The following is a 19223-nucleotide window of genomic DNA, read 5'->3' as shown; positions in this document are numbered from 1 at the left end:
TAGCAATGAGGCTGCCTGAGAAAGTGTGGGTGTTACCACACAGCACTGCCTCACACCACACAGACGTTTTCAAGAGGCACACTGAAAAACTTACTGAAACCTTTAAAACAACTTACTCTGTGTGCTAGTATGGATAGCATCATGTGGATATGCGTGAAGGTGTCTGGCGGGCTCACTCAACTTCAGGTCTTCTTTCACCAGCAATCTCACTCCGTTCAGTGACATGACAAGTGATCCTCAGTCTGGCCTGCAGGCCTTATTGCCATCTGGGGCATTATTTACATAGAGGCTTACTGTGACACTTCAGCCATCATATTGCATGAAACAACAACAAATACGCCATCCACTGGTTCCTAAATAGCTCTTAAAGTCTGATTCACAAACAGGGCACTGGGGGAACCCCAGTACTTCTGGGGAACTTCTTGTTTCAGCAAGTAATAGTACTCCTCAAGAATGGTATGTGGTATGGGAGGAATTTATCTTCTGTTTAAAGGGAAACAGATGTCAAAACAAGCAAGAAAAGAGAACATTAAGGGGCTGCTGTGACTGGTCAGGCATTCTCTTCTGAGCAGTGCTTGTTTTCTACTTTTTTCATAATGTTGAGTTATTATTATAAATTCAATACACATACCTGATTTTTAACATTTCTGGGCGCTCTCAACCCCTCTCAGCACTTTTAAAAGTCAGAATTACTAAATGGATTTCAAAATCAGGTCCATTATCTCTTTTAAATCTTAATTCTTCTCCTCCTCTCTTCCACTTCTCTTTTCTTTCCTTACATTTGTATGCTTCATTCTCAGCATACAAATTTCTCACAGCAGAGACAGTTAAAATTTCATTGCCTAGAATGAAATGCCTTTACACTCAGATTAGGTACAGATTTTAGCCCCACATCCTACTAATACAAATAGTGGCCTCTCTTTGAAGGGCTTTCCCCCTGTGGCTGTGTCCCATACCCACTGTGGAATATGCAAACTGGCTTATGAAGGAATGTGTGTTTTCTCTCAGGTTCTGGTCTTCCCAAGCAGGTCTTAGCAGGAGGTGTAGGTAGCCTTAAGCCAGGCTGCCTGCAGGCAGCTATGCTGCAACTGCTCTGCAGACATAAAGACCCTTAACAGCCTCTTTCTTTCTAATCCGCTCTTACCTGATCCAATTCAGATCTCTTTTTATTTGTTCTGCTAATGGAACAGGTATTAGGTTTCCACAGCTGAGTTCCATACATCCCACTGTGAGTTTCCTGCTTAGTTCCTGACATACTTTGTCAGCAGTGACTTGTCCAAGCTGGTAGCAGCCAAGATGCAACTGGCCATGCAGTCCCTGCGTGCTGCTGGTGAGCCTCAAAACACAACTTGGATTGCATTTTCCAGAACAGGCTTTAAGAGAATTTGGAGACATTTAGAGGGAGCTCAATCAGCAGGAAGGTCCCTTGTTAACTGAGTAAACCTGACGTGGGACAGAGTCATGGCTGTTTCAAAGCAAGGCATACCATGGAGCTCTGACTCACTACCCTTCCTGAGCTCAGCAGAGATGATTCAATGTTGGGGGCCTGGGGGCACTGATCACTGCAGGGGCACATCTCCAGCCCCATCTCCTGCTGTTCCCTGTCTTTACAAAGAGTAATGATGACCCTGTAACCAGCCCCTGCTGTGGGCCCTGATCAGACCTGTGGGTGAGGGCTCGGCCACACTGAGGTGGCCCCTCTTCAGGCTTCCAGACATTAAAGATCCTATAATCACAGCTTATCATGCCTGCTTGAGGTATGGTATACCTTACAAAGGAGACAGCAGGGCTGATGTTAAACCCACGTGAACCCATGGCGCTTTTCAGCCCAGAGCACAGCGTGATGGCCAACAATTGAAAGCAAAAGACCAGGCTATAGTCTCTCTTTATGGAGGTGGAAACAACTTCCAGCAAAATGGTTGATAAGGCAACAGGGCTGCAATAGCTTCAGCTTACCTCAGCAGGGCCAGAAAGTCAGTGTCCCCAGAATTATGACAGCTAAATACAGCACATCAAGCATCAGAGTGAAAAAAAGTTCATTCTTCCAGCATTATAAAAGCATTGTATCAGCACATACTCAGGGGAAAACCTTGCTTTGTGCTTCTTTGCTGTCCCAAAAGAGGTCCACTTTCAGTAAGATGTCTGAAGAGCCCAACTGTTGTAAATACTTTTTTTCCTGCTGGTTTTTTGGGGGTTTTGTTTTCTTTTTTTTTTTCTTTTTGGCTTGCCTCAGGCCTTCAAGACTCCCACAGAGTTGCAGATTTCCAAGAAAGACTTCAATATGTTGGTGAACAAGAAGCTCACTATGACTCAGCATTTGCACTTGCAGCCCAGAAATCCAAAAGTGTCCTGTGCTGCACCAAAGGAAGCACGACCAGCAGGCTGAGGGAGGTGATTCCCCCCATTACTCTGCTCTTGTGAGACCCCACGAGACCCCCACTGGAGTGCTGCGTCTGAGCCTGGGGCCCCCAGCACAAGACAGACCTTGACCTGTTGGAATGAGTCCGGAGGAGAGGCACTGAGTTGGTCACAGGCCTGGAGCACCATTCCAGAAGATCAGGCTGTGAGAGCTGTGACTGTTCAGCCTGGAGAGAGAAGGTTCTGGGGAGCACTTCCAGCAGCCTTTCAATGCCTAAAGGGGGGCTTACAAGAAGGCTGGAGAGGACTTTTTGCAAAGACATGGGGGAATAGCCTTAAGCTGAAGGAGGGCAGGTTTGGATTAGATATTAGGAAGAAATTCTTTACTGTGAGGGAGGTAAGGCCCTGGGAGAGGTTGCCCAGAGAGGCTGTGGATTCTCCACTCCTGGAGATGCTCAAGACCAGGCTGGATGGTGCTCTGACTAACCTGCTCTAGGGGAAGGTGTCCTTGCCTGTAGTAGGAGGGGTAGGAACAACTTGATCTTTAAGGCCTCTGCCAACCATTACCATTCTATGATTCTTTGCATGCATCTCCATTTGATAACATATGCTTAGCCTCTGCTTCCTTAACTTTTCTATTAATAAAAATTTGGTTCTTCACTGTAAAATCCGTTAAAACCCCTCAAACATATTTTAATTTTTAGTCATACAACAGTCTTTGGCTAGTTTAGAGGGAGTTCAATCAGGTCACCTACACTTTGCTATTTTTCTCTTCAAAGCTTTTCGCCGCCTTTGCTGAGAGTTTAGGGTTTTTTCATTCTTTCATCCTTTTCTGTTGGTTTCACTAAAAGACAAACAGAAAGGGTCAGTCTGCTCCAAAGGGCATGTTTGCATTCCCATCACCTAACTGAGGTGTAGTACTCCTCTGGGGACAGTGTGCATGCTGCTATGCCCATGGGCTTGGCAGTGGGCACTGTGCCTCTGCCACGCTCTGCCTGCTCTTTTTGGGGGTGCAGAAGCTCCCATTGCCAGGATGGGGTGGCGTGGAGGCAGCCTGAGCTCTGCTGGATCTCTGGGTGACAGACGTTGTTGCATGGCACCCATGTGAGCTGTTCAGGTCACCCTGGGCATCTCCCTCTGGTACCTTGAGGCTCAGTGCACAGGGGGAGACCACAGCTACGAGGGGAGGATGGGAATAATGCACAGAAAAGAAAGGAGGGACAAGCCTTCAGACAGTGATGTAGGCGTACAGTCTTCATGTCTGGGGTGTTGAGCTGCAGGATGCAGATGGGGAAACCCAAGGAGTTGTCGGACTGAACTCATTTCCCCTTCTTGTTTCTCTGCAATTTCACTTTTTACATCATGTCTGGCTGGAAGTGCTGTGATAACAGCCATCTCTCTTTTAGCATGTGCAATCTGCACAGGACTGTACATTGAGCTGAGTCAGTCTTGATGTTAACAACAAATATCTGGCCGTGCTCTGAGCACCTGCCCCTTTATCCCTAGGGGAAGGTGTCACTTGCAGAGGCAGACAGAGTTCAGCTCAGCTAAGCACACGATCCCAGCAGTTCATATAAAACATGCAGCTGAGATATGTCCTATGGGTATATATTGTATTTACACATGATAAGTACAAGACTGTACCTCTCAAAAACACCATGGTAGTTACAGAAAAGAAGACGAAGAAGAAAGCACAGACAAAGCTACAGTTTTCATATGAGCTTGTACGCAGATTAGAAAAAAGACAAATGTTTCATCCCAAATAATGATCTGAGGGAGGGGAAAGTAGGTGTTAATGTAAGAGGTGTATGTGTTTTGTCACAGTGTTTATTGATAATTTCTTAGACAAACTCCAAAATGGTGTGTTGAAGCAGTGTGAATATTTTAAGGTGCTCTGAATCAGAATATTGCTGTTCAGAGATAACAATTTTAAATATATTAACTCAAATGTATTGCGAGATGCTGTAATTCAAATTACACTGACAAAATGTTAGCAATGCTGAGGTAACGGTGTTTTCAAGATCTTGGCCTCAGTCATTCCCATGATGGATTTACAGAGTTTGTGTGTCAGCTTTACTGCTGCCAAAGAAAGGAGAACATGTATCTTTCAAAAAAGGTGAGACAGGTAAAAGAATACAGCAAATACAAAGACATGAAATACAAGTGCATGAGGATGTGAAAAAGTCATAGTTTTTGAAGGTTCCAAAATATCCTCTCTTTATATTTTACAATGATTGACAGATTTCTTCTTTGATGTAGTAAACAAATGTATTTTGGTCACTGCAGATTATGATTAAACAGCACTCCAAATAAATTTTCTCCTTTTTTGTTTTTATGTTTACACTCAATTAAAATGTTAATTAAATTTGTCTCGTAATGACTTCTAATTTAAACAATATTGCATTTAATATTGGCTTAAGATGAGGCTGGAGTCACAGAAATAGGAACAAAAATGGTGTCACAAACAAAAAGATGTTGCAGGACTTCATCATCTAGATGTAACAAGTCATACATAATACATCTTGTTAATATAAAAAGGATAGCTCAGCAACAGTAGAGAGCTAAAATATGTTATCATAGAATCAGATAAAATCATACTATTTTGAATTGCTTTGCTGTTGTTTAGTTTTCACACCGAAACAGTCAAAAATAAATTACTGGTTTTCCAAACGATGAAGGGTTACTTCAGGAACTCCAGGAAATCAATGACAGACCTGTGAAGCATTGGATGAACGTCAGTACAAAGACATTATAACTAATGCATTAATAAAACATCACATGATCTTGAAAGACAGAAATTACCAAGATTTTATCACACTCCAAACAGTTACTAGAAAAAAAAGTGGTCTTAACTGTAACTAATACATGAGAAGGATAATATTAATCTTGAAACATGAACTGCTTTGTCTGTAGAGAAACCACAATATCTTTCATCTGAGGGTAACACTTCAGCTTTTATTGCATGTTTATGTATTTTATCTATCTGTAAATAGAAGTAGCTTTAACTGCTTTTTTTGACTTTTAAGCATGTGCTGAAAAACCTTCTGTATCAATGGCACTCACCATTCACTGCTTTCTCTGGACCAAAAGCCACGCACGGAAGGAAAAACCCCTTTCTTTGATCTGCTATTCTCCATGTAAAACCCACGACAGGAGGGCAAATCCGTGGGCTGTTGCAGGGTGCTGGGAGGCCCAGGACGTTCAGGTAACTTCACCAGGACATTTGCTGAGCCAATGGCGTCGGCTGAGCCATCTCCCTCCGAGTCCCTCTGCTGCCTCTTCCTCTGCCATGTCCAGTTTAAATCCCCTGTAGAAATGTCTCCTTTTTCAATACCTGCAGAAGTGGGCAACAGACACACTGTTAAGTGTGCCACAGCTTGCCCCCACAGTCAAGACCATACTTAATTGCAACAAAGAAGAAAACAGCCCAGAAAGGATTTGGCCCTTGGAAACTCTGGAGCTGGAATCGAGCAGGGCACCCACAGTCTCTACTTGGGACTCCCACCCATTGTGCCCTGCACTGCTCTTTCATTGTATATAAGAGCCACTGACAGGCCTTTACTCCATGTGCTTTCATGTGGTTTGTTTAATGGCTTTTTCTCTCCTGTTGATTGTGTTCCACAATTCAATGGTACATTGCCAGAAATTTGTGTCCTTGTGTTTTAAAATATTCCATCTTGGTTGGTTGTGGTTTTCCCTTTTTCAGACCATTAATTAGACCCTTCCCTTTTTCAGACCATTAATTAGACCCAACTAACTTGGATTTTCCCTCCAGAGGTGACTTTTCTAACTATTCCATTGCATTTTTTGCCTTTTTGTGTTGTACTGCACTTTTAAGGAGAGGAAGCAACCAGAGGTACTCATGGTACTCAAGGTGCCAAGTTCGCAGAAACATGTTTTCCATTTTGTTCCTTATTCCTTTCTTTATAATTCCTAGAATTCAGTTTCACTTTAACAGTTAAATGAACGTCAGATGCTTTCTAAGAGCTATTCACAAAGACCTCTCTTCTGAGTGTTAGCACTCCGTGCAGATTTGTGGATCTATCATTGGAGCTGTTTTTCCTATGTTTCACTCAGCAGCACGGAAATGAACACAGTATTTATCAGCAGGTCACTCTGGACCTCCACATATTGGAAACATCTTGTTCTCAGTTTTAGTTTCACCGTCATGTACCCCAAATAACATCAGAAATGGCTGCTTTCCCATTATTCATCCTGTTTGCCCACTCACTCAGGAATTTCCAGGGCAGAAAAGACTTCTCACCCCTGGAAAATTGAGCTGTTAACCTTCTGTTGCCACGAAAATTCATTACAGCTCCTTTACTTTCTATGCCTTACTTAGTCATTAATCTCTTTACGCCACAAAAATGTAATTTCCTTTAAGGTCAAGAGCTTCGTGGAAAGCTCTCCATGCGTACATCACTGGTTGTTGCGTGACATTTGGAATTGAACCAGTGGGTTGTATCAGCTATTACCAGAGAGGCTGAGCTCCCCAAAGCTTTTTGCCAACAGTTGCTTTGGTAACATCTGGTCCTCACCACGGATACACCATTTTCCATGTACACCCCTCTCTGAAGTGATTCTCTTGTACTGTAGTGGGGCCTTGCTGTGGGCTGCTCCTGTGGGTTGCTGGTGGTGGTAAGGCCAACTAAGGAAGGCCCTTTAAAACCATACCGGGCAGCAGGACACAGTTTACCAGCTCCAGGTACCACTGCCAAAAGATCTTTCTGGTGGCAGTATCTTGTCCCCTCATCTATGACAGCCTGATCAGAATGACTATTTCTTCTGGTTCACTTCTCCAAGTAGGTAAAAGGTAGCAAAGGGAAAAGATGGAAAAGAACAATAATAGGAGAACACAGAGCCAAGCTAGTGCCTGCTCACTGAAACATCTGCTCTACAAGAACTGGGTCCTGATGGTATGTAGCAAGCAGCTACCAGGAGAACTATAGACCTTTGTGGGGTGGTTTTCAGGGAATCTGCAGGACAAGGCTTTGCTGAGCAATGGGAGAGCAATGATTCACAGGCCAGGGCTCCCTTTGCCTAAAAGTGGTGAGTGCTTTTACGTGACATGGAAGGAGTTTTCCACTCCTCTCCTATTCCACAGAAGAAAGCAGCTTTCCACACAGCACATGAGATAAGGCTAGGACCATCAAACATTGTGTATAGTCCAATCCATAGCTAAGTGAGGTCGTGTCCATTGGGTCCATCAGCTTTGAACCAAATTCACCATCATTTTGCCCTATGTAGTCCTTATTTCCTATCAAAGACCTAAACTAGAAGAGTTGTATTACTCTTTTTCAACAGATAAAAAGCAGTCACTGTAGCAGTTTGTTCTGCTACATCCGCTTAAACTTTTGGCTATGAAAAGCCTAGTTCTGCTTTCTTCAAGCACATTTCTCCCCTGCAGAGCAGCAGTGCAGGCGACCTGAAAGCCGAGCCCGCGGCATGACTCCGAGTACAACAGTGCTCAGGTCCAGACAGGAGGCTCTCAAGAAAAACACTGATTGCACCGGGACGACTAGGCGACCCTATACGCCTGCCTGCGCTTTGCAAGGTTGTTGTAGTGTTCCTGTTTGCCAGCTCACCGCAAACATTTTGGCAGAAAGATTTGCTGTACCCACTGGCATCTTACAAGTACATTTTAAATTAGACGGTTGCAGGATCCAAGTTCCAACTTCTTTTCCGAAGCGCTGCTCCTGTCACTGGGGCAATCCGCGTGCCTACCGCCGTCCTTGAGTTGTTATTACTCAGTCAATAACTCTGTCAAGTGGTACCTTACCAGGAAACACGCCGTAATCGGCAGCTCTGGGTCAAACCAGAAGCACTTGTGCTTGGCCATGTGCCTCTCGATTCAAGCTCTCTGAAGGTCTCATTATCGGAGACGGTCAAACAGAGGGGCAGATGCAACACACGTAAAACCTCTCTCGAACGCTATAATCGCTCGAGCTGAGTAAGACCTACCCAGAACTTCCCCCCTCCACCACGCATTGTTATGGACGCTACAAATACTCGCCGGCGGGCTCTGCCGTCTCACATTTTCACCCCGGCTGCCCTTCGCGCCGTGTAAGAATTAAACCTCCCGCTCTCCCCGCGGCCGAGCCCCGCCGGCAGCATCCAGCTCCGGGGCGCAGCTCCCCCGGGCATGGGGCACGGTGAGCGGCCAAGGGGCGGGGTGAGGCGGGGCGGGACGGGGGCAGGCAGGGGCCGCCGGAGCGGGGAGCGAAGCCTGTCCGGCGGTGGCGGCGGGAGCAGAGTGCCCGAGGCAGGACCCAAGGGGGGCGGACGCGCCGGAGAAAAGCCCGGAGGGGAGGTGGGTCAGTCGGGGGGTACCCGGGAGGGGAGGCTGCGGGGATTGGCGGCGGGCAGGGCCGGGGTGATCCCATCCCATCCCGGCCCGGCTCGGTCCTGCCCGGCGCAGCCCCGGGGTGGGATGCGGCGGCCGCGGAGCTCCGGGGTGAGCGCGGCGAGCGCAGCTCGGGGCTCCGGGGCGGCCCGGCCCGCACCTCGCCCGCCCGCCGGGGCCGTCCCGCTTCGGCGAAGGAGGGCGAGGTGTCCCCGTCCTGCCGAGCCCCGAGAGCGGTGCCGGTCCGGCCGTGCCTGGTACGGGCGCGGTGGCGGGCACGGGACGCGTGGGAGCCCCGGGACTGCGGTGATTGCTCTGTGAGACCGCGGACACGTCGGGTGACTTAGGCAAGATGTTTGTCACCTCCAGAAAGTTCGAGTCGCTGCAGTAGTGGAAATCTGTGAACGGAATCCCGGAGTTCGGAGGCGGGGGGAGTAAGTCGGGAGTGCTGGGAGACGGGGAAAGAAGTCCAAGTGAGTTCCCTTTAACGAGCGAGAATTAAACCAGCCGGGAGTGATGGGGGTGTGCATGTGTGCTACTCGGAATTACAAAATTCAAACTGATATCTAAGAGCCAGAAGTCAGGAAAAGTAACTATTTGTTTTTCTGAGGGGTAAACTGCCAGCACATCCGCTTAAATAGAAAATCTTTTTAACGTTTATTTGAGTTGTCTAAGACATTGTTCTGCAACAGATGTTTATTGTCTAAACTTCATTTGCATCTAGCACAGCTTAATTTCAGTGGAAATGTGTATTGAAATGTGCTGCTGTTCTGAAAAGCCTTTTCTGTTAATGAGACTAGCTGATAAATTACATTTACTTTTCATTTGCAAACGCATAAAATACAAAAAAGTTTGGCTTTGGATATGTATTATTGTCTTTGCCATTTTTAAAATTTTCTTTGGTGGCCAAAGACACGGCAGAGAAGGGAGAACTGCAATATGGGTAGTGGTGATGAAGGAGCATCCAGTTTCTTTGGTCAAATCTGTTCATGGCCACTTGGAAAGCAGGAAAATACAATTCTGGCCAAATTACAGTGACTGTACTGAATGCGTAGCATTATATGTTCTTGTGCAGGTAAAAGTAGATGGTGAAAAGTTAAGTTCTATTCTCACTTTGTTCTCACTTGTTGCTTTGACTTTCAGAAAATTGAGAGCAGTTTGGTTCACTCTTTTGAAAACAGAAATTTCTTATTTCTCTTAGATGTAAAGTACAGAGCGACTCATGAGATGGTAAAAGCCCTCAGGTCCCTGTGGGACTCTTAACCAGAGTGCCTGCTAGAAACAGCGAGCAGAGATGTACCGGAGATGGTCGCTGAAGGGTTTTGGCGTCCCCATTATCACAAGTTCCCTGCTGCCTCCTGGCATTGGGAATTACACATTCCCAGAGGAAAATTGCAGGCCAGGGGAGCTGGTGAGAGGTATGACTCTGAGTTTCTGCCTGTACCATTACGTGTTTGATCTGGAGAGGGCAGTGGAGATGTGCCTTGCAATAGGGCAGGTTAAGGGATTGTGGCCTTCCACTCAGTGTTGCTTTATTCATGGCATGTGTGGCAGACCCCAGTGGGATCTAGGTTTATGAGCCATGCTAGAGAGTCCCTGCTCCAAATTGAAAGGGTGCTTGACCCTACTAGGATCCTTGACCTCTGCAGGAGACCACATTAACCACTGCAGACACCCCAAAGCATGGGGTGGGCCAGGAGATTAGCCAGGAGGGGGATATCTTGGTCATGGCTGACCCCAGCTGCTCTCTCCACTCTTGGAGTAGGGAAGCCAAATAGCTGGAGGAGGAAGCTGAATTTTGCCCTCCACATGATTGTGGTTCCACATGACTGTGGTTCTTGACATTGTACCACTACCTTTATTTGAGTAATGTAGCTGTTGCTGTTTTAACCATCAGATCCGTGAGGAAGCACAGCCAGACTGCCCCTGCAATGCAGAGAGGTTGGTTTATCTTTCTAGTGGTACCTGTTGGTGGAGCGATTGGGATCCCCTGCCATGCTTTAGAGGGAATAAAACTCATTCCCGGTGGTTTCAAGAGCTCGGGGTGCTGAGGTACCTAACCATGGCAGTGCTGGGCAAACAACAGGCCACAGGCAGGTTCTTCAGGTTATTTTTTAAATATTCCGAACTGAAGTCCATACTTTGCAGTTAGTATGTGACTGGGGCAAACGTGTCTTGCAGAGTAAATTGTGGTACTGTCACAAAGCAGTGACACAGGTTATCCCGGACCTGGTTGTTGCTGTCTTGTTATTGTAATGCAAAACCAACATCAATTTTTCTAACTGCTAAAGAGAGACTTTGCTTTCTGAGTTACTGGCTACAAAGCAGGAGAAATACATAAGAAGGGTATGGCTAAAAGATATTACTTGGAAATGTTGCTGCCAGAAGAGAATAAATTTTAATTTGTTGCATTATTATTTATATTAACTTTCAAGTGTCTTATGTGTGATACTCATTCCATGAGAGCCCCGGCAGATAGTGATGTTACAACCTTCACTGCCTTCTCACTAGCCTGTCAGAGGCAAAGACTTACTTTTGTGATACTAAGTTTGCTGTAATAATTTTAAGAGAAGCAATTTCGAACAGTGGCAGAGACCCTGTAGGATTTCTGCTGATTGAGTGCATCGTCCTTGCCTTCAGCCAGGGGAACTGGTACAGCACCATTGCCTTTAGCAGAGTCATGACAGTTTGCATCTGCTGAGTTGTGGCTGATAAACTCCTACGTATGGCATATAATTTTCTTCAAAGAAAGAGATGTATTTGCCCTTTGATAGACCAGTGTGATAACTGGCTTGAAAAAGACTTCCAGAAACATTTATTTTTGTTATGTGCGGTGCTCCTAAATGTTAGGAATATTATTCTCTCAGGCAGCCATCAGCCAGCCTGGTGAGTATTGCTGGTTGAGCTATTATTAACAAACACTTTTCAAGTCAAATGTAATTGTTTATTTTACAGTGGAAAGCACTTGCAATTCATATGGACACAGTGGGATTTTGTTATAAGCCAATACAATGAAAGGCTGTGACAATTTATGTGATAACAGTGTGCAGATTGTGAGTGAATTACAATTACATTGAACCTTAGCTGAGGTGAAGTTGTTCTGTTGAGAGCTTCACTGTTACCATGTTTCAGAAAAGAGTTTTAACAACTCGAGGGCCCAGTTCAGCTTCTGGGAAATGAATGAGGTGGTTGCTGTCGTCTTCAGAGTAAAAAAGGACCAAGGACACCACAGTTTGGAACTATGAACTAGAGTGGGGAAATTACAATGGGTAAATAGCCAGTTATTTTCTCAGAAAATAATTTTAAAACACCCTGAGTGTACTAAAGAATTCAAGTCAATTTACTGTAGGCTTTTGTCAGATTATGTCCTTTCTGAAGGAGGGAATCCAGAAAAAGAGAGAGTAGAAAAATAGGGTGTGGGTCATCCCCTTAAATCCCTTTACATTCTTTTGGGATGTGGTTTGCTCCTTCCCTCATCCTCTTGAGAGACACTTGAAAATATATTTCTCACTTTTTAAGTGCCCCAAGCAGACTGCTGGGTTGGCAGTGGCTCACACATTTTTCTGGTCTTCACAAACCTGTATAGGATCATAAAATTATAGAATGGATTGGATTGGAAGGGACCTTAAAGATATCTAGTTCCATCTCCCCTTCCCCTGATACCTCTTTTTTGAAAGTGTCTTTAATGTGCTTGGAAAATGCTCATTGAGTAAATAAATGGTATGGTTTAAGAGCTCTAGCTCTTAAAAGATTCCCCAAACTAAAATACTTAATTTTGGGCCAATGGAAATTGTCCTGCTATGCAGCACAAATTCTTATTTTTTTACCTTTCACAGAAAAAAAAAAAATTACAAATTTGGTTCAGATGAAACAAGTTCTTTCCTCATCCCCATCCTAGTTTTCATAGAAAACTGAAACACTGGCTGTTTTTTCATCCTCAGTGCATACATTTGGGGCACAAACCCTGATTGTCATTGGATTATGCTGCGACAAAACTGTTACATTTTTGGTAAAAGAGTAAGTGCTTCTGACATCTGATATTTTTACAAAGCTGTATAGACCTCTTCTGATATTTATTGAAAAAAGTTTGAAGGATCTGCTGCAAAAATGGAACCTCAAAGTCCATGGGAAAACACTGCAGTTCATTCTATGTTGTAACTTAAAGAAAATCAGAATTTTTGAGAAGGACAATTAAATTGGGTGTAACTATTTTTTTTATTTTTAAAAACAAACAAACAAACAAACAAAAACTTTAAATGTATGACTTGTATACATATGCAATGGGGATAAAAAAAAAAGTGAAGTGAACCATAAAGAAAAACAAAACTTATGACTTGCTATGTTTGTTTTTAAAAAGGTAGCAGAAATCCAACTAATTTGAATGGGAAGTAGGATTGATTTTATGATGATTGGCTTTCAGTGCATCTTCTCAATTGTAAATATCATAATTTTATACTATTAAGGGTGGGAAGTTATTTTGGGCATTGGCAACATGCATGCTGGCATCAAGACTTGACACCAGCTTTCTCAGAATCTTTCCTGCCTCGAGTCTGCATGGGGAACAAGAACAAGCTTAGAAAGCAGAGAGTTTTCCCCGCTGCTGCTCAGGCAGTGATGGTCGGGTGGTGTTTTGGTAGCACCATGTGCACTCAGGTCTTTTGGAGGATCAGTGAGCTGTCTGCTGTGCACACTGGGGCTTGCTGGAACCAGAGATTTCATAGGGGGAAACACCTTTGAGCAGTTCTCTACATTGCCCTCATATTTCTGCAGCCAAAATGTGTCTGGACTTACCTACCCTAAACTGCCTTGGTAGGCATGCAGCGATGTTCTACCTCAGTTTCCTGTCACAGTCACCATCCCTCTCTCTTGGTTCCTGGGTGCATCTTGCAGCTTGAGCACTGGGTGACATGGCAAGATGGTGATATTTATGTTGCATTTGTTGGTTTTATTTTCAGAGCCTGGTTTGCAAGCCACTCTCCCGAATTAATATGCAAGGCTTGTTGGAGCTGGGGATACACAACGCCTGCCCAGAGGAGTGCTGGGAGGAGCGTGGCTTGATCTCCCTCTTGTGGAAAATTATTGGAACTATATTCTTGTGATACTGAGGAAAGAAAAGTCCAGTATCCATCAGGGAACAAATGATGGCAGCAGTTACCATGCCACCTGATGCTCTTGTCAGCCCTCAAGGAAATGAAGAGATGGACTCTCTAATTGTACTGCATTATAATTACACAGGAAAGCTTATTTCAAGGGAAAAGGCAACTGGTAATATAGACCTACCTGCTATTGCATTTCTGATCCTATGTAGTTTCATAGTCCTAGAAAACTTGATGGTGTTGATTGCCATATGGAAAAACAATAAATTTCACAACCGCATGTACTTTTTTATTGGCAATCTAGCTCTCTGTGATCTTTTAGCTGGGATTGTTTACAAAGTAAACATTCTTATGTCTGGGAAGAAGACTCTGAGCTTATCCTCCACAATCTGGTTCATTAGAGAAGGCAGCATGTTTGTTGCCCTGGGAGCCTCCACTTTCAGCTTGCTAGCCATAGCTATTGAGCGGCATTTAACCATGATTAAAATGAGGCCCTACGACGCAAATAAAAAATACAGGGTGTTCCTTCTCATTGGTACATGCTGGCTTATTTCAGTTTCCTTGGGTGCCTTACCCATCCTCGGCTGGAACTGTATAAACAACTTACCAGATTGCTCGACAATTTTGCCTCTGTACTCCAAGAAGTATGTTGTGTTCTGCATTAGCATCTTCATAGCCATTTTGGTTGCCATTGTCATCCTTTATGCCCGTATCTACATACTGGTTAAGTCCAGCAGTCGCAATGTCACCAACCACAACAACTCGGAGCGCTCCATGGCGCTCCTTAGGACTGTCGTGATCGTCGTTAGTGTCTTCATTGCCTGTTGGTCTCCACTCTTCATCCTGTTCCTCATCGATGTGGCCTGCAGAGTCAAGGAGTGCTCTATCTTGTACAAAGCCAACTGGTTTATTGCTCTGGCGGTCATCAACTCTGCAATGAACCCAATCATTTATACCCTGGCCAGTAAGGAAATGCGTCGCGCCTTCTTTCGCCTTGTTTGTGGCTGCCTGGTGAAATCCAAGGTGGCCAGATCTTTGCCTATTCAGCCCACACCAGATCACAGTCGGAGCAAATCCAGCAGCAGCAACACCCAGAAGCCAAAGGAAGATTTCCCACCAATGAATGTTCCCTCGTGTATCGCTGAGAAAAATGAATCTTCGTTTCATAACGGGAACTTCTGTAAGTAAAGGACTCTTCAAGACAAGTACTTTTCCGTGGCTTTTAGATTTAAACTACACATGAAGTTTAAATATTCATGCACTTAAATCACAGGGGAAAACACTAATCACTTATTTAACTTTGAGGACTTATTTATCAACAATCATGTGTTTTGGGTGTTCATTCAGTACCAAATCTGATTCAGAAAAAACCTTTCATGCTGCCCAACAGCCAGGACAGAGTCCATGTACATCTAAGGACATCACACACCACAATGGCATTGCATGCTAAGACTGTATTTGGCACTTACTCATTTTGGAAGACATCACTAACACCTGTTAGAAACTTTAGATTTACTAAAGACTGCTGATGGTTGGAAGATGAACCCGATTATTGTCAACTGAGAGAAGAGTTCATTACATATGTTGTAATGTTGACTGTAGTTCTCTATATGTATCTTGCTGTTATGTTAATGGCCTTATATATATGTGGTATAAATAGCTGTATATTTGTGCAATTTCTTACTAAAAATTCATTGTTTGGTAAAAGTTTACAATATGTTAAACATTGTATTGCAGTATACAGTGTAAGGTGACTAATTATACAAATAGATGTGTTTCAATGGGGATATTTAAAATGAAGTAGTAACTTTTAACTGTCAGGAACTTTAACGTGTCATATCAATGCAGTATTTTTATTTTTTTTCCATTGTTATTCAAACTTTTCGTGTTTAGCGAAAGATAGTATGGCAGTTGTCACTGTGGCATTTCACAACGCATTCTAAGCAAGCAGTAGTAAATAACCATTGTGAGAGGATATATATGTTTGCTATTTAAAGTAGTTAAAATGTGACCCCACAACACACATGTAACAAATGTTTATTCACGTACTGTTTCAATGCATATAATTTTGCTTACTATTTTCAATGTATTTAAAAATTTGTGTCTGACCTACGTAAACCTGTGTACATTGTGAATGCACTACCTAAGCTGAGATCCTTCAGTTCTGAAACAGAGACATATCATTTCAGAAAGCAATGAACCACAGTGGGTTCCCATGGAGTTCCTTCTTTCCAGGCACTACCACAGCATGGGATTGTGTTGGAAATTCTCCCTGGGAAGTTCAGTAAGTAGGACAATATCCCATTTTCTGTTAATGGGACCCTGCACTTCTATCACCTCTGGACACTTCTGCAGATACGAGAGAAAAGATGCGGTACAACAGGATCATGCTGAAGGGTATATCTCCATTTATACCTGACCCTGCCTCGGATCTGGAAGGAAAGCTTGTTTAGTTTGGAAGACCTGGAGCCCCAGCCCCAGCCTTTTGAGAGGCTGTTCCAGAGAAACCTGAAAACAACTTTATGGTTCATCACTGCCTTACCAGTCTCAGTACAGAATGGTGGTCAGTGTCAAAGGCGTTCCCTGAGACCTAGAGTGGTTAAGACTTCACGAACATCTGGTTTCAAGTCCTCATGGAAGCAGCCCGTGGCACTTCCATCAATAGTACTTTACGGCTGGAGGCTTCAGTGAAGTTCAGCAGGAAATTCTGAGGCAAGTTCCCGCTGTCTTTCAGTAAGAATGTAACCATCTAACTTTGTTGGGCTCTTTCAAAGTTTTGTGTTTAAGGTCTCAAAACACACCTTGTCTTGTGCACAATCAGAAGTAATTGAGGCTTTTTTAACACAAAACCTGAAAGAGCTCATCCTTAGCTTTGATCTGGTCTTAATCATTTAAAGCAGCAGCATTAGACTCTTCTTAAATATGCATAGTGTATAAGCTGTGTAATGTGTGTAGCAAAAGCCTTTAAAATGTAAGGTTTGCATTGTGATTATCTTTTAAAAATTAGCAGTCTGCTCGTAAATATTTTATGCTGTTAGAAAAGTGTGTAAGAACAAAGAACTCTATTTGAGTGAAATAACTGTGAAAGAGAGTAGTAAATACAAAATAATTTCTAGCAAAAATGTTGAAAAGCAGTGCACTTCTAGAAGAACAAAAAGCTAAACCAAGTAAAGCATGATATAACTATATGGACTGCAGATACAGGCTGCAGGCTCTGCAACTTTGTGAGAAACAAGCTGGTGACACTGCATTGCCATAGCTTGCTTAGGGTTTTAAGTCTTACGCTGCTTTTTGGCTGCATTGTAGAAGTTCTTCTCTGAGGCTGTATCTTCAAAAACTGCCAGCTAAGATATTTGTATACTTCTAGCTTAGTTCATGTGGTGGTGGCATTTGGCAACATTCCTTGCTATTGTACAACAGACAGGCCTTAGGAACACAACAGTTTGAGAAAAGGTGGTGGCTGAGCCCACACTAACCCTCATGTCAATGATGTTACATGATTTCCTTAACCTTCTGTCTATCTGCTGGTGGCACTTCCTGAGCCAGCCTAAACTGGGCATTTTCCTCCGTGTGGTTGCACCGTTCACTATGTGATAAACTATCACGTAGTTCTCAGGCAGCAAGAGCTCTAAAGTGCCAATTACATACTTAAATAGATTGTCCATCAGGTATCTGTAGTTAGGCTGGCTGCTTTCAGGCATAAAGCAAACAGCAAACACAACAATGGCATTTAACCCATCACTATAATAACCTCCATGACTGATAACTTTTTTATAGGGTTCAATTGCCTTCATGTCCACCCTGTGGTCCTGTGCCACGGTCTGAAAGGGGAGGATAGGGCCGTGGCACAGCATGGGTCCGGGACACAAAGGTGGGGTGCAGGTAGAGTCCTTTAGTCACATGTGCACCCGGTCTTTTATCAGCTCGGGAGAGGAAAGGGCCAGACCATAGGGCGGAGCATGAGACAGACAAGCCGGGGGACAAACCAGGATAGGGACACGGGCAAAAGGGGGAGGAGAGGGGGAAGCAGGGAGCAGGCAAACTCATGGCAAGCCTGGGCATGTCCAGGCTGTTCACTGTGTAGTGTGAATACAATGAAATCACATAATAACAGTGAAGTCCATATAATAAAGTCCTGCCAATTGCTGTATGCTTTTCTCCAAGCCTGGAACTGTTCCCGTCCTGAATCTTGCTCCTTCACATCTCACCCTTTCTTATTTGTTTGAAAATGTCTGTTGTGATAGTCCTCTTGCAGCATGCTGTGACACAAGAAATAGTTAATAACAATACAAACAAAGAAAACAAAATTTCAAAGCAAGTTAAAAAGGGTTTGTTTAAATGGACTTAGGGGAGGACAGATCTGCATCTTCCAAATCAGTTTGGACAGCTGCATCTGCTGAGTGACTCCCCCCCTAAAAAATTGTTTCCAGCCCAAAATGCCACTGCTTCATGGTGTCTAAAAGCTTAGTGATAGTGATCTTCTGTGGACTATGGGATCCTGGAAAGTAAACAGAACATGTTAGAAATGGTCTTTCTGCTTGTACAGCTGGAAGGGAGAATTTAGGATTGGGGTCGTGTGGTAAGGGCACAACTTGCATAATCTGTTCGTCTGATTTAAGCTGAGCTGCAGGGAATGGTAGGTTTAACATGATTCATTCTAATTGTTGTGGTTTCCTGGCACCTGTTGAAGGATGGGTTACGCAGGATGGAACGCAGTTGAGGGGGTGTTTGTGTTATCACACCACCCCTGGAGCTTGCTGCCTTGTTTCCTGACAGTTCACAGGTACACTGTTTAGGATCTGGCATTGAATTAAAAGTCACTTTTCTCCTTAAGTCGTGTGACTTTTTCGAGGGCAGCAGTTCTCAGTAGATGTTAGTGAGGGAGCAGCAATCCTTAGTCCAGTGTCTGCCTTTGCCACATCGCTTGCAAGGTGTCTTTGGAAGCTCAAATTTTGTAGTTAATCCTGGGCAGTTCTTTTTTATATGTCCTGTCTAACCACAGTGAAAACAGGTTTGTGGTCCAGCTAAGACTTCAGCTATTAGTCTTGCTTTATGAGAATTAGACCCCACATTCTTGCAAGCTACTATCATCTCCAGAAGTGTAGGATCTTTTAGCATTTTAAAAGCTTGTTGGCAATCCTTGTTAGCTTTTTCAACCACAAGCTTATTAAACAGAATGTCTTGGCTTTTTTTCTGCTGGACTTGGCGTGCTATAGCTTCTTTTAGCCTGGTTGTAAAGTCCACAAAAGGTTCTTTTGGGCCCTGATGAATTAGGGTGAATGAAGGTGTTTGGACTTATACATCAGCAACCTTTTTAAAGGCTTCCATTGCCAGTTCTTTTGTAATGTCCAGATATTTTAAATTCAGAAGAGACTGGTCTTGTTGGCTGCCCTCTCCGTACAACATGTCAATGGCACTGCTTATTG

The 19223-nt window shown here is 43.9% G+C and overlaps 1 protein-coding gene across 8 annotated transcripts; it reads left to right on the top strand.

Moving 5' to 3' along the window:
- The first annotated feature begins 8394 nt into the window (after positions 1–8394).
- S1PR3 (sphingosine-1-phosphate receptor 3) lies at positions 8395–19223 on the top strand. Of its 8 annotated transcripts, none has more exons than XM_027653156.1 (4): positions 8395–8510; positions 9071–9174; positions 9903–10119; positions 13657–19223. In XM_027653156.1, exon 4 carries the CDS (start codon positions 13840–13842, stop codon positions 14983–14985), a length of 1146 nt encoding a protein of 381 aa, XP_027508957.1. In that variant the 5' UTR covers positions 8395–8510; positions 9071–9174; positions 9903–10119; positions 13657–13839; the 3' UTR covers positions 14986–19223. The 8 variants fall into 8 exon arrangements, with proteins under 8 accessions (XP_027508957.1, XP_027508955.1, XP_027508954.1 ...); XM_027653155.1 differs by lacking the exon at positions 8395–8510 and adding an exon at positions 8567–8668; XM_027653158.1 differs by lacking the exons at positions 8395–8510; positions 9903–10119 and adding an exon at positions 8567–8668.

The sequence above is a fragment of the Corapipo altera genome, unplaced genomic scaffold (genome assembly GCF_003945725.1).
Source record: "Corapipo altera isolate COAL_440 unplaced genomic scaffold, ASM394572v1 61305, whole genome shotgun sequence".
In the NCBI taxonomy this organism is placed as follows: Eukaryota; Metazoa; Chordata; class Aves; order Passeriformes; family Pipridae; genus Corapipo; species Corapipo altera.
The sequence above is the reverse complement of the archived record's forward strand: the minus strand, read 5'-3'. Positions and strand labels throughout refer to the sequence as shown.

Excerpts from the sequence above, each read along its gene's own strand:
- S1PR3 (XM_027653156.1), top strand. The coding sequence starts at position 13,840 with ATGATGGCAGCAGTTACCATGCCACCTGATGCTCTTGTCAGCCCTCAA.